Genomic DNA, 15,335 nt, shown 5'->3' with positions numbered 1-15,335 from the left:
TGGTTGATGCCGTTCGCAAATATTTTTCGCTTATTTTCGTAGTGCTTGCATATAAGGTCCCATGCTGAATTATAGCTAGCAGACAAGCCAATTAATAAAAGGTCCACGACCATTTGGGCTTCTCCCATAAGGCATGATTTCAGGTAGTTCAGCTTCCTTGTGTTCGAAGAACGTTGGCCACTCGTTGGTACTTCCATTTAAGTCAGGAAGATCCACTTTCGGTAGGTCGGGAACGTCTTTTATATTTTGCAAGTAGCCTAGTCTTCTACTTAGTTTTCTTGAGAGTATGCTGATATTGCATTCCAGCTCAGATTGATATCTCATCGTTATCAAAGGCAAAATTTTCACATTTTGCCTCTAATTCCGTGAACCGTTGACTGAACTTTGTTCCATTGGAAAATCAACTTTATAGTCAGCTGCGCTGTGATAATATTATATCCTTCTGCCTTTAATAGAAGCTTTCTGTTTAGGGAAAAGAAAATAGTCTTATGACTAGTTTAACAAATTTCTTGTGTACAATACCCTTGGAATCGAAGAATGTGATCAACATTGTATTGATTGTTGTAAAACTCAATTTTTCTTTAATTGATGTGTAACAAAGCGTGCATAGACCTTTTACCCAAATCAAAATAGTACCAGTAGATGAATTTAAATCTTCAGCCAACAGACGTTTTCCAACAATTCAGCACGATTATTTCCTTCTGGACGACCAGGTCTTTCATTATCATTTTAATCTTCACAATCATTTTTAAATCGTTCAAACCATTTATGAACTTTTAAATGAGCTAAACAATCATTACCATACACTTTTTTCATCAATTCGTACGCCTCACAAAATATTTTTTCAAGTTTTAAACAAAATTTAAGGTTTGAGCCTCTCCCATATTAAATATTATCAACGGCCATCAATTGTGATCATTGTGCTAACAGCGGATTCTAGAATTCATCGCCCTGATTGCAGTAGTATTAATGTTATTAATACAAAATAAACCCTTGCGTTGGTATAATTGTAAATTTTTATATTGACCTATAATCTTCTAGGGATAATCTTGTTCCAATTATCTAAGAGTGGCTCTTGATTTATAAATGTACTAAATTTTATTTATTTTGTTGAATTTCTGCATTTTATTAATTCATTACTTTATTTTTCAGATGGCTATGGAATGGTACAATTATGTAAATTTGATTGACGATATGTTGGCTACTGCGTTCTTAACAAGTGCTCGAAATTCTCTTAGTATGGTTTGCTCTGCTCTTCATCGTGAAACTGATATTGCGGCGTCTCCTGTTTTGGTTATGGAGTCTGATATTAAAGAGCGACGCATTGAATTAAACCCTACCATGGATACTGTAGCTGACTTAATTAAAGGCATTATTTATAGGATACAAAGCATACTTCAACAGTTTCCAAGAGTAGGGAATAAAATGAAGTTGCCAAAGGAACAGCAATCTACTCCATTTCCAAAACTTTTTCGCGATGACGCAGAGTGTAAAGACTTAATTTTGAATGTCGAAGCTGAAGTAAAGCATCAACGGGAGGAAGTGGACAGATACATTTCGTTTTGGAATTGTCATCAAGCATTATGGGAAACAACAGAGAGCACATTTATTAAACGAGTAAAAGCAACTGACCTAACGGCGGAAGTATTTGAATCGTTCATTAAGTACTATAGCACATTAGCTGATGATATTTCATTTGTGGATGCTATATCGCATGTTTATTTCATTCTTATGAACCAAAACTATATAAAAAACTCAATTCTTGACTATATAGAAAAGTGGCAGACCTTAAACATTAAAATCTTGTTGAGCCATTCATTTTACTTAATACGAGGTAGGTAAATTTTAAAATAAAATATTTTGCATTATCATTATGCAATTAAAATTAAATATTTATATGCACATTGCAGATTACTAAAATATATATATGTCGGAGCGTACTGTATGTACGCACTGTATTTGATTGTTCCTGCGTGTTGCACGTACGCGCTGTGTGTGTATTGCTTTGTATGAGAATTCTGGTTATTACCAGAATTCCTGTGTGTGTATTGCTTTGTATGAGAATTCTGGTTATTACCAGAATTCCTAATTTCATCATACTAAAAAATATTGCATCAGCCGCTAATTGCGCCCTGATTGGTCCTTTGCATTTTGTCGCTTTAAGAAGTCCCGTTATAGCGCGACGACAGCGCTACAACGCTGTCGTCGAGTGTGGTTCGGTGCGAGGCAGAGAAACGAAAAGGCGAGTAGTTCAACTTTGAATCGAGAAGCCTGCGCATCGAAACTCGCTGCGCTATTAAAGCCATGGAAAACACTAACGACGCTCCAACATCAGAAGTGGGATCAGCACCACCTCCTGCATTCTCAGAGGATCAGTGGCGCATAATTTTACAAATGCAGAACCAGAATCTGCTGGAGCTTGCAAGAACCATGCAAGCGTCAACACGGGAGCAACAGCAGACTCGTGGCGTCACTTTGCCAAAATTTTTCTCTGACACTGCAGGAGCAGATGCCTCAAAGTGGTCCATCACAGCTGACATTATATTAACGGAACAGCCCCTAGAAGGAAGCAGACTCATCATGGCACTAAGCGAAGCTATGGTGGGCAGTGCCTCACAGTGGCTAACTCAAATTGCATATCCCGGCATTAAGTGGATTGAATTTAAGGAATTATTCCTCCGCCGCTACGAAAATAGTGAAACGTCGTCGGCAATGTTTCTAAATCTACTAAACAGTCGCCCAACTAACGGCGAATGTCTTGCGGTTTATGCTAGCCGTTTGGTGACCACTTTAACTTCCAATTGGAAAAACAAAAACATCGAAGAAATTGCTGTTTCAATTGTGCTCGCGCATTTAGCCAATGTGGATAACCGCTTGGAACGGATTGTGTTCACGTCAAAAGTTCAAACTAGAAGTGACTTGCAATCCGAACTAGGCGCATTCTCCTTTAAAAAAAAAACATCGTAATGCTGACCGTGATGACGACTCCGGACCTGGACCTGACGCCAAGAAGAGGAGAATATTGACAATAGTGTGCCATTTCTGTGGCAAACCAGGACATAAAATTGCTGAGTGCAGAGCCAAAATGCGACAAAAGGGGGACGCGACATCTCAGCGAGACAAGCCAACTGTTACTTGCTTCAAGTGCGGCCAGCCTGGACACTTCGCAAATCAATGTCCGAAAAAGGAATCACAGGGAGCATTCCAACGGAAAACTGTGAACCAGTGCTTTGTACCAGAGCCAACTGGAGTGATGATGCAGCTCGGTGAGACTTACCCAATTTCTTTTGATTCTGGCGCAGAGTGTTCACTCATTAAAGAGAAAATATGTAGTAAGCTAGCTGGTAAGCGTTTTAACAGCATTATCATGCTAAAAGGTATAGGCGATACTGGCATATATAGCACCTTACAAATATTAAGCCAAGTCACCATAAATGAGAACGCACTTCAAATATTGTTCCATGTAGTGCAAGATAATCATTTGAAAAGCGACATTGTTATTGGCCGCGAAATTCTTAAACAAGGATTTAATGTCACTATATCACAAAACAAGTTTAACGTAGTAAAAGCCAAAGCCGTAAATATTTGCTCAATAGATAGGGAACCAGTTGACCTTACAAATCTCGATACCGAATTGCGCGAGGCTGATAAAGACAAACTAATAAAAATGCTTGAGAATTACTCCACTGCACTTGTAAAAGGGGCACCATCTACACGAGTCACGACAGGGGAAATGAAAATTCGCTTGATTGATCCAACCAAAACTGTACAACGCCGGCCCTATAGACTTAGCCCTGAAGAAAGAGACATTGTCCGAGAAAAGTTAAGTGAGTTACTTAAATGCAACATCATTCGACCCAGCTGCTCCCCTTTTGCCAGTCCTATGCTGCTTGTCAAGAAGAAAAATGGTACAGACCGACTTTGTGTCGACTACAGAGAGTTAAACTCTAACACAATCGCAGACAGGTACCCTTTGCCGCTCATTAGCGACCAGATCGCTAGGCTGCGTGGCGCAAATTACTTCACGTGTCTTGATATGGCGAGTGGTTTCCACCAAATTCCTATCCACCCTGATTCCATAGAATACACTGCATTTGTGACCCCGGACGGTCAATATGAGTTCCTGACCATGCCGTTCGGACTCAAAAATGCGCCATCCGTTTTCCAACGGGCAGTCATGCGTGCCTTGGGTGACTTGGCCTATTCATACGTGATTGTTTACATGGATGATATCATGATCGTGTCACCCACAGTCGAATTAGGATTGGAAAGGTTGAAAATAGTACTAGACATTCTCACAGATGCTGGATTCATTTTTAATATTAACAAATGTAGTTTCTTAAAAACAGTCGTTCAATATCTGGGATATGAGGTAAGAGCAGGGGAAATTCGACCAAACTCGCGAAAGATTGTTGCGTTAACATCGTTGCCACCGCCACAGACGGTTTTTGGTGTACGGCAGTTTATTGGTCTTGCATCCTATTTTCGCAAATTCGTACCCGGATTTTCTCAAGTCATAAAGCCGTTGTATTCCCTAACATCAGGAAGGGAAAGTTTTGCGTGGACTACTGAGTTGGAAAGCATTCGCAAGAAAATTGTGACTATTCTTACAAACGAACCAGTTCTGGTAATATTCGACCCGCAATACCCTATAGAACTACACACTGACGCTAGCTCAATCGGATTTGGTGCCATGCTTTTACATCGAATTAACAATAAGCTTCACGTTGTAGAATATTTTAGTAAAACAACTTCGCCAGCCGAGTCTAGGTACCACTCGTATGAGCTTGAAACTCTGGCAGTATTTGCATCCGTTAAACATTTCCGTCACTACTTGCTTGGCAGAGAATTTGTGGTTTATACAGATTGTAACTCGTTAAAGGCATCGCGAACCAAAATAGACTTAACTCCTAGAGTTCATCGCTGGTGGTCTTATTTACAATCTTTCAAGTTTGACATACAGTACAGAGAAGGAAAACGTATGGCACATGTCGACTTCTTATCTAGAAACCCAGTCACTCAGAAACAATTAATTTTGGAAAAAATTCCCGAGAAGCGAATAAACATAGCAGAAATCTCAAATAATTGGTTGTTTGCCGAACAGCAATTGGACCCGGATATTGCTGCCCTTGTCAGTAAACTGAATTCAAATGACCTACTAGACGAAGTAACTAAAACATATGATTTGAGAAAAGGGATGTTGTTTCGTAAAATCCAAAAAAATGGTAAGACACGATGCTTGCCAGTTGTGCCCCGAAATTTCAGATGGTCAGTAGTTAACCAGGTACATGAGTCAATCATGCACCTTGGTTGGCAAAAAACACTTGACAAAGTTTACCAATTTTACTGGTTTGAGAAAATGAACAAATATGTCCGTAAATTTGTTGACAATTGTATAACCTGCAGGACAGCAAAGTCACATTCCGGCAAAGTTCAAGCAGAATTACATCCTATACCAAGGGTTAGCATCCCTTGGCACACCGTCCATATGGACATTACTGGCAAATTAAGTGGTAAAAGTGATTTAAAGGAATATATCATTGTTCAAATTGACAGCTTCACAAAATTCGTACACCTGTACCACACTCTCAAAATAGATACGGAGAGTTGTATCAGGGCCATAAAGTCTTCAACTTCCTTGTTTGGTGCACCAACACGCATTATAGCTGATCAGGGTAGATGTTTTTCTAGCGGGCAGTTTGCAGAATTTTGCTGTTCAAAAACCATAAAACTTCATTTAATCGCGACTGGGGCAAGTCGTGCTAATGGACAAGTTGAGCGCGTTATGAGCACGCTCAAGAACCTATTAACTGCAGTCGAATTAAGCCAAAGGCCCTGGCAAGATGCTCTCGGCGAGGTGCAGCTAGCTTTAAACTGCACAACAAATCGGGCAACTGAGGCTAGTCCCATAGAAATGTTAATAGGGAAAGAAGGTCGACCTCTTGGATTAGTTCCTCCATTGGACACAGAATTGGAAGTAGACTTAGACTCCACACGGGCTCGAGCAAGTAGCAGTATGAAATCTTTAGCCTTTTACAACAAAAATCGATTTGATAAGTCCAAGGCCGCCGTTGTAAGACATAGTGTTGGTGACTATGTCCTTCTCAAGAACGAGGAGAGACACCAGACAAAACTAGACCCAAAATTCAAGGGTCCATTTTTGGTAGTTAAAGTCCTAGACGGTGACAGATACATGTTAAAGTCGTTATCGAGTAAACGATTATATAAATACTGTCACGAGGACACAAGAAAATTTCCAGAGGGAAATGTGCCCCATGAGCTGGACATTGAGGATGAAGATCCAGGCTCGTCAAATGGTCTGATAGAAGCAGAGGGTGAACCGTCCAAGTGAGACGATGGTGAGCCGTCCAAGTGAGACGAAGGTTATCCGTCCAAGTGAGACGATGGTGAGCCGTCCAAGTGAGACGAAGGTTATCCGTCCAAGTGAGACGATGGTGAGCCGTCCAAGTGAGACGAAGGTTATCCGTCCAAGTGAGACGATGATTGTTTCTTTTTGAATGAAATTTGGAAATTTAGTTAAAGAAAATGTAAAATCGACAATTTGGCAAAATATTATGTAATAAAACAAGCATCATGTTTTATTTTTGTAACTTGCATAGGTGAAGTTATTGAATTGAATTGAAAGAAATATGTTTTCAAATGTTTTAATTAAGAATAAATGTTAAGAGTTTGTATGAAGAAATGTTGAACTGAATATTTTATCAGTTGGATATCCGTCTAAGAGAGACGATTGTTAATGGTTATCCGTTTAAGAGAAACGATGATTATTGGTTGGATATCCGTCTAAAAGAGACGATGAATTAAGTTTGAAATCTATTACAAAGACATTTTTAAAGTTAATGTTTGGCATATTACACGAGGACGTGTCAAGGTCAGGATGGCCGTGTCGGAGCGTACTGTATGTACGCACTGTATTTGATTGTTCCTGCGTGTTGCACGTACGCGCTGTGTGTGTATTGCTTTGTATGAGAATTCTGGTTATTACCAGAATTCCTGTGTGTGTATTGCTTTGTATGAGAATTCTGGTTATTACCAGAATTCCTAATTTCATCATACTAAAAAATATTGCATCAGCCGCTAATTGCGCCCTGATTGGTCCTTTGCATTTTGTCGCTTTAAGAAGTCCCGTTATAGCAGCTAATATTCAGCACAATTCAATTGCAATTTCAATTCTTGGAATAGAAAAGAATACACGCATTTGAATGTATGTGTGCACACGCATAGGAAAAATGCGTGCGCGTGGCGCTGCTGACATGTGCTTTTGGAAATTGGCCAAACGTTTTGTTTAATAACTTCTGTTTTACTTAATGGATTTTAATGAAATTTTCCGCATATGATCTACATATTTTATTGGCTTGGTTGAGATGCAAACACCGTCACAGAATGGCCTTATTTCCAAGTGAATTTACATTTTCAGAATTTGGAGGGGGAATGCGACCTACTAAAAAATTTCCGTAGCTCTTATAGATGCTGAGATCGACGCGTTCACACATACGGACAGACGGACGAACAGACGGACGGACAGGCCGACGGACAGGGCTCAATCGACTCGGTTTGTCGTCCTGATCAAGAATATATATACTTTATTGAGTTTGCCGCACCTCCTCCCTGTTCCGTACATTTGCACAAAACCATTATACCCTGATTTCCCATTTTCAATGGGATCAGGGTATAAAAATTCAAGTCGGACAGTCTCCGTGTTTTCTCAAGACTTAGGAATAGTTTATGACATGCCGATTATTGAATTCTCTTGCATGCCGATTTTTATCGAGAGTACCGCGTTTGTTTTTTTCGGGTGCTTTAAATGTTCAAATTTCCACAAAAATCTTTTATTATTAGTCAAAACCCTCGAAAACTTTTACGTATACTTATAGTCCGCGGCCACCACGTACAACACATATATTTGGCATATATTTCCAATAGTTTATGCAGGCATAACAAATTTATTTCATTAGGAGCCAAGAACGGCCAGAAAACGTATACTATTCTTTTTTTATTTTGATTAGGAATTGGTATGGCTAATTTTGACAGAGAAAAATATAACTGTCGTTTTATTGGCTTGGTGGAAATAAGTACGTTGAGAATATTTTTGACACCGGTTGAAATTGTCAGTTTTGCCAAGATGTGTAAAGGGACGTGAAAGCGTCGACAAAGGCAAATGTGACTACAGAAGCCGCAGATTGGTTTAGCCAAAACCATATGGTCGAAGATTCAAAATGTACGGAAGCTCATTAATCATAATCGGATTGCCTGACACAGGTAAGCTTTGAGCGATAAAGTAGGGTGATGTTATACAAATTGAATAATCTGTATTCTGGATGTTATTCACGTAACTATGAAGAGAAACCGGTAAGAAAGGTCAGTCCGATTAACGCATCGAAATTCACTGCGCTTTTAAAATGGAAAATGGGATCGGCACCATCTTCTGCATTCTCAGAGGATCAGTGGCATATAATTTTACAAATGCAAAACCAAAATCTTCTGGAGCTTGTAAAAACTGTGCAAGTGTCAACCTATGAACAACAGCAGACTCGTGGCGTCACCTAACAAATTTGTTCTACTACTGCAGGTGTAGGTGTTAGCTAATGTGTACAGCCGCTTACAACGAGTTGTTTTTACGTCGGAAGTTCAAACCAGAAGTGATTTGCACTCCGCACTAGGAGCATTTACCTTCCAAAATCGTCGAAATGCCTACCGCGATGACGGTTCTGGACCTGGACATGACGCCAAGAATAGAATGTTAACAATAGTGTACCATTTCTGTGGTAAATAAGACATAAAATTGATGAGGGCAGAACTGAAATGCGACAAAAGGCCGACACAACACCGCAACCAGACAAGCCGCCTGTTATTTAAATGTGTCGATTACAGAGAGGTAAATTTAAACACAATTGCAGACAGATATCTCTTGCCGCTTATAAACGAACAGATTCGTGTCTTGATATGGCAAGTGTTTTCCTCCAAATTCTAATTCACCCTAATTCAGTAGAATACACTGCATTTGTGACTATTTTCTATTTTCTTGTTTATAGAATTTTTATTATTTTTCATAACTTCAGGCTACACTTATACACAATCTTGTGTCACAGCAGTGAAGCCCTCTCCCAAACTTGTGTATTGCTTACAATATCTTATGTGTTTTTTACAACATCTTATGTGTTGTTTGCAACATCTTATGTGTTATTGAATTTTATTGTTTTATATTCAATTTGTAAAAACCAACTGTTGGTTTGCTCCTTTTACTTTGGAGGGTCTCGTGAGAATCACTAAGAAAATTATACTATTTGCATAGTGCGGTTTGTATTGTATAATTTTTCTGTATTTTAGTGCTCAAATAATTTTACAATAACTTTATTCCACAACTCACTGGCGGTTTCACAAGAGAAAAAAACTTGCAGGACTATATATATTCCTAATATGGAAGTAGTTAAACCTCCCAATTGTGACTGTCTAGACGGCGACGTCCGTACGTTTTGCTGCTCGCTTGGGTATTTCGCAATACGGAAAAATATCCCATCCGCTTCTTTTTCTGAGCGATCTGGATATTTTCTTGTAGTTTTCGGAAAGCCCCATTTAGGTTCGACGACAAGGTTGTGACGTACGTATGTGTGTACGTCTATATGTATGTATGTATGTATGTATGTATGCACATTTGTATATACAATTTTATGTGCAAGTTAACAAGTAACCCTCGCTTGTTAGAGACTTAGTATTTAAGCTACCCTCGCATGCGCATTCCGCTGACACATCAGAGTCAGCGCAATGCCCCGACACAAAGTCAGTTCTGGAAACATGATACTTGACATTGCGCAAGTAGATTTGTTTATCAGTTATGCTGAGCCGGCATTGCCGGCTATGGGCTTTGTGTGGCTTTTGCTCTAGCTTAGCTTTGACTTCAGTTTCAAGTCAATTTTGTATTCAGTTTAATTTGGAATAAAGAAGACACAACTAGTCTTGAATTATACTCCGGCACCAAGCCGTATTTTTGTTATTTAATTGATACATTGCTGAGCCACAAGGCCGGTAATTAATAAAGGAAACAAAGTAAAGTTTCCCACCATAATCTTCCTAATTTGGAATTACTAGTGAGTCATCGCTGGAACGTCGCCAGAACAATCGGAGGACGACGTTGGACATCGCGGGATCACAACTTAATAACTGGCGCCCAACGGAAATTTAATAACTGGCTAGGAACGTCTCAGAACATGTAAGTTCATCAAGTATTAATTTCAAGTCAGTTTTAAAACAAAAGATCATTTACCTTGCCAAAATACACCCACGTTTAACAACTGCCCTAAACAATATTTTGGCTAATGAGCCGTTTTGACGCAAATAGGCATATCAAAACAGAAGACCCTAGCGACGAAGAGTGGGATACAGAACCCAATCAGTTAGTCAACCAAGAGCAGAATCTAGACAGTATGAATCCCGAACAGGTCCAAGCCATGATAGAAAACGCTTTACAGCTTCAGGAGATAAGGCACCGGGGAGAGTTGAATCAGCTACAACAGCAAATAAATAGTTTGCGCATAGAAGCGCCACAGGTAGAAACATACCAAAGAATAGAGGTAGATCAAAACATTCGATGTGACCTACCACTTGACATAATAAAATCAGTACCCTATTTCGACGGCGTGGCAGACGAATACGTAGCATGGAGGCAATCTGCCACTGATGCTTACGAATTATTCAAGCCCTTTGTGGGCAGCGCTAATTTCTACCAAGCGGTAACAATAATTCGGAATAAAATCCGAGGACCAGCTAGAGCGCTGTTAGTCTCACACAATACTGTGTTGAACTTTGACGCAATCATAGCTAGATTAGATTGCACTTATTCCGACAAAACGTCATTACGCCTTTTACGGCAAAAACTAGAGATGGTAAGACAGGGCGACTTAAGCCTTATGAGCTATTACGACGAAGTCGAAAAAAAGCTAACGTTGGTGACAAATAAAATCGTCATGTCTCACGAACCACAACAGGCCACATTACTTAATAAGGAGGTCAGGGCAGATGCCCTACATGCTTTCATCTCGGGTCTGAAGAAGAACCTGAGAGCAGTAGTATTCCCAGCGCAGCCAAAAGACTTGGCATCTGCTTTGGCATTGGCCCAAGAAGCCGAGGCTAGCATTGAGCGCAGTGCTTTCTCTGCATCATACGCTAAAGCGCTAGAAGAAAAAAATCAGGCGAACGAAAGTAGCAAGAATCGATCGCACTACAAACGGAGTAAAGGCAATAGGGATGATAATGGTCAGGAAAAGAACCCTCATTTCTTTAAAAAACAGCACTCTCACCAGGAGAATAAAAACGAAAGCCATGCAGAACATCCAGAGCCGATGGAAATCGATACTTCGTCTAAGTTTAGACAACATACTCAGTTTAACAACAACCAAAACTTAGGCACACAGACCCAGAAAAGACCAAACTCGTCAGAGCGCTTTACAGGCGCCAGACGACAACGTGTCAACAACATAGCCCAAGACGACCATGTTGATCATAACAAAAAGTACAAGGAGATAGCGGAAGAAGCTGTAGCTTGTATCGACGATGAAACTGAGTCCATCGGACTCGATGACTCGGTGAATTTTTTAGGGAACGCTCCCGGCTGCCGTTCATTACACGACAGTTGGCTGGGAGAAGTCTAAAAATTCTAATAGACACCGGGGCGGCTAAAAACTACATTAAGCCCGTAAAGGAGCTGAAAGTAGTAACACCAGCCGAAAAGCCCTTCACTGTGAGCTCTATTCACGGCTCCAGTATAATAAAAAACAAATGTTTAGTAAAACTTTTTGGACAAACATCCCCTTTCTTCCTGTTAGACACGCTCACCTCGTTCGACGCAATTATAGGCTTCGACCTGCTAACGCAGGCGGGAGTTACGTTGAACCTTCGGGATAGCAAGTTAAAATACTTAGACAAACAGGAAAATATCCAGTTCCATGAGTGCTCTAATGTCAATTTTACCAATGTAAACGACATAGTTGTACCAGACTCAATAAAAATTGAGTTCAAAGATATGGTGCTAAAAAGGAAAAAGGCGTTCTCGACCTCTAAAGAGGCGTTACCCTTTAATACCTCCGTTGTAGCCACAGTGAGAACTGTGGACAACGAGCCAGTCTACTCCAAATGGTACCCCCTGCCAATGGGCGTATCGGACTTTGTAAACAAAGAAATTGAATGTTTACTCAAAGATGGTTTAATTAGACCATCAAGATCACCATACAACAGCCCAGCTTGGGTTGTTGACAAAAAAGGGACCGATACCAACGGAAATAAGAACAAGCGCCTTGTAATCGACTTTAGGAAGCTAAATGAACGAACTATTGCTGATCGGTACCCAATGCCAAGCATCCCTATGATTCTAGCAAACCTAGGGAAGGCAAAATTTTTTACAACCTTGGACTTAAAGTCAGGTTACCACCAGATTTTCCTCGCGGAACAAGACCGCGAAAAAACATCGTTCTCTGTAAATGGCGGCAAGTACGAATTTTGCCGTTTGCCATTCGGCTTAAAAAACGCGTCAAGCATTTTTCAGAGGGCCATAGATGACGTCCTAAGGGAACAAATAGGGAAAACATGTTACGTATATGTAGATGACGTAATAGTTTTCTCAGAAAACGAGTTTGACCATGTGAAACACGTTGACACGATACTAAAGAGCCTGTGTGACGCTAATATGAGAGTCTCACAAGAAAAAACTCAGTTTTTCAAGGACAGTATCGAATTCCTAGGCTTCTTAGTGACAAAAGATGGGATACGAACTGATCCCGAAAAAGTCAAAGCCATCCAAGAATATGTCGAACCAAAAAACCTCTACAGCCTCAGGTCCTTCCTCGGATTAGCAAGCTACTATAGGGTTTTCATAAAAGACTTTGCATCTATAGCAGCCCCCCTAACAAGCATACTCAAGGGAGAAAATGGCAAAGTCAGTAAACATATGTCCAGAAAAATTGAGGTAAAATTTAATGAAACCCAACGAAACTCATTCGAACGGTTGCGTAACATTTTGGCATCAGAAGATGTCACCCTTATGTATCCAAATTTTCAACAGCCATTTGACCTGACAACGGATGCATCAATGAATGGCATTGGAGCTGTCCTATCCCAAGGGGGCAGACCAATAACAATGATTTCAAGAACTCTCAAAACTAGCGAGTCACACTACGCTACAAACGAGAGAGAATTGTTAGCCATTGTATGGGCATTAGGAAAACTACGAAACTACTTATATGGTGCCAAAGAAATAAAAATCTTCACTGACCATCAGCCCCTAACCTTTGCAGTTTCCGAAAGAAACACAAATGCCAAAATCAAAAGGTGGAAAGCCTTTATCGACGAACACAACACAACAGTGTTATACAAACCAGGGAAAGAAAACTTCGTGGCTGACGCCCTTTCTAGGCAAGACTTAAACGCCTTACAAAACGAACCTCAATCAGACGCTGCAACAATCCACAGCGAATTGTCACTGACGTACACGATCGATACGACTGACAAACCGGTAAATTGCTTCAAGAATCAAATTATCTTAGAAGAAGCACGCTTTTCTCTACAACGCAAAATCATTTTATTTGGCCAAAAAATTCGCCACCTGATCAGCTTCACTGACAAAAATTCGTTAATTGAAACTCTAAAACCACTCATAATTACAGACGCGGTAAACGCATTCCACTGCGATCTCCCTACACTGGCCTGCTTTCAACATAGCCTAGTCTCAAGTTTCCCTGCAACCAAATTTTGGCATTGCAAGAATTATGTTTCCGACATCACTGACAAAAACGAACAGATAGAAATAATCGTAGCCGAACACAACCGCGCACATAGAGCGGCGCAGGAAAATACTAAGCAAATCCTTCGTGACTATTATTTTCCAAAAATGACTAATTTAGCGAAAGAAGCTGTTGCTAATTGCAAAGTTTGTACAAAATCCAAATATGACAGACACCCGCAAAAACAGGAATTGGGTACTACACCAATTCCTTCATACGCAGGCGAAACTCTTCACATCGACATATTCTCCACCGACAACAAACTATTTTTAACTTGCATTGACAAGTTCTCAAAGTTTGCTGTGGTACAACCACTTCTATCTCGAACAGCAATGGAAGTAAAAATACACATTATACAACTAGTTAATATCTTTCCTGAAATCAGAACCATATATTGTGACAATGAAGCTGCATTCAACTCAGAAATGATCAGATCATTCCTGAAAAACAACTACAATATAGACATTGTAAATGCACCACCGCTTCACAGCAGTTCCAATGGACAGGTAGAGCGCTTCCACAGTACGCTGGCTGACATAGCCAGAAGTCTAAAACTAGATGGAAAAGCCAGCGAAACTGTTGAACTAATTTTGAGATCAACAGTAGAATACAACAAGTCAATCCACTCGGTTACAAACGAAAAACCGATTGACATCATACATGGCACGTCATCAGAAGTCAGACTATCTGTAAAGAGAAAAATTCAAAAAGCACAACAAGCAGTGCTTGACAGATGCAACCCAGACAGACAAAACAGAGTATTTGAGGTAGGCGAAACAGTGTTCTTGAAAAACAACAAAAGACTTGGAAACAAGCTAACGCCGCTATACTCGGAAGAAAAGGTAGAAGCTGACTTGGGAACCACGGTTCTCATTAAAGGGAGGGTGGTCCATAAAGACAACCTCAGATAGTAACTAAGTTAGGCATTAGAACACAAAGGTTTATTTATAACTTCATTGTTCATTCATTACAGGCGTACGCTTTTGCTTCTAAACATGCTTGTGGTAGCGTTCTCTCGAATCTCTGATTACTCACGATCAAACTACATTCCCATATTGGATGGGAACGTACTAGTTTGGGAACGACAAGGGCTTATTAGACACACCAGCAATTTGACAGAGTTTACCAATATTATAGATGAAACAGATAAGTTGTCCGAATTATTTCCCCAATCGCACATGCGAAAGCTTCTAGACGTTGATATAGATCACATTAGAAGTCTATTGTCCGTAGTAAGAGTACATCATAGGACGGCCAGGAGCTTAGACTTCCTAGGCACAGTACTAAAAGTGGTTGCCGGTACACCGGACGCTTCCGATTTCAAGATGATCAAATTGTCCGAGTCAAAGCTCATTGATGCAAACAATATGCAAGTAGTTATAAATACTGAAACACAAAAACAAATCAATCAGTTAACCTCCACCGTAAATGAAATTATAAAGGCCAAGAAAGCCAACTTAGTAGACACCCCACATTTATATGAGGCACTTTTGGCAAGAAACAGAATGTTAACAACAGAAATACAAAATTTAATTCTCACAATCA

The 15,335-nt window shown here is 40.0% G+C and overlaps 1 protein-coding gene across 1 annotated transcript; it reads left to right on the top strand.

Moving 5' to 3' along the window:
- The first annotated feature begins 2,528 nt into the window (after window positions 1–2,528).
- On the top strand, window positions 2,529–2,996 carry LOC115483108. Its single transcript, XM_030224270.1, has one exon. The coding sequence runs from the start codon at window positions 2,581–2,583 to the stop codon at window positions 2,965–2,967; it is 387 nt and encodes a 128-aa protein (XP_030080130.1). The 5' UTR covers window positions 2,529–2,580; the 3' UTR covers window positions 2,968–2,996.
- Window positions 2,997–15,335: the final 12,339 nt, after the last annotated feature.

Source organism: Drosophila hydei, unplaced genomic scaffold, assembly GCF_003285905.1.
Source record: "Drosophila hydei strain 15085-1641.00,03,60 unplaced genomic scaffold, DhydRS2 tig00000441-arrow-arrow-pilon, whole genome shotgun sequence".
NCBI classification, from domain to species: domain Eukaryota; kingdom Metazoa; phylum Arthropoda; class Insecta; order Diptera; family Drosophilidae; genus Drosophila; species Drosophila hydei.
The sequence above is the reverse complement of the archived record's forward strand: the minus strand, read 5'-3'. Positions and strand labels throughout refer to the sequence as shown.

What these genes read in the sequence shown, in the direction of transcription:
- LOC115483108 (XM_030224270.1), top strand. Translation starts at nt 2,581, where the DNA reads ATGGCACTAAGCGAAGCTATGGTGGGCAGTGCCTCACAGTGGCTAACT.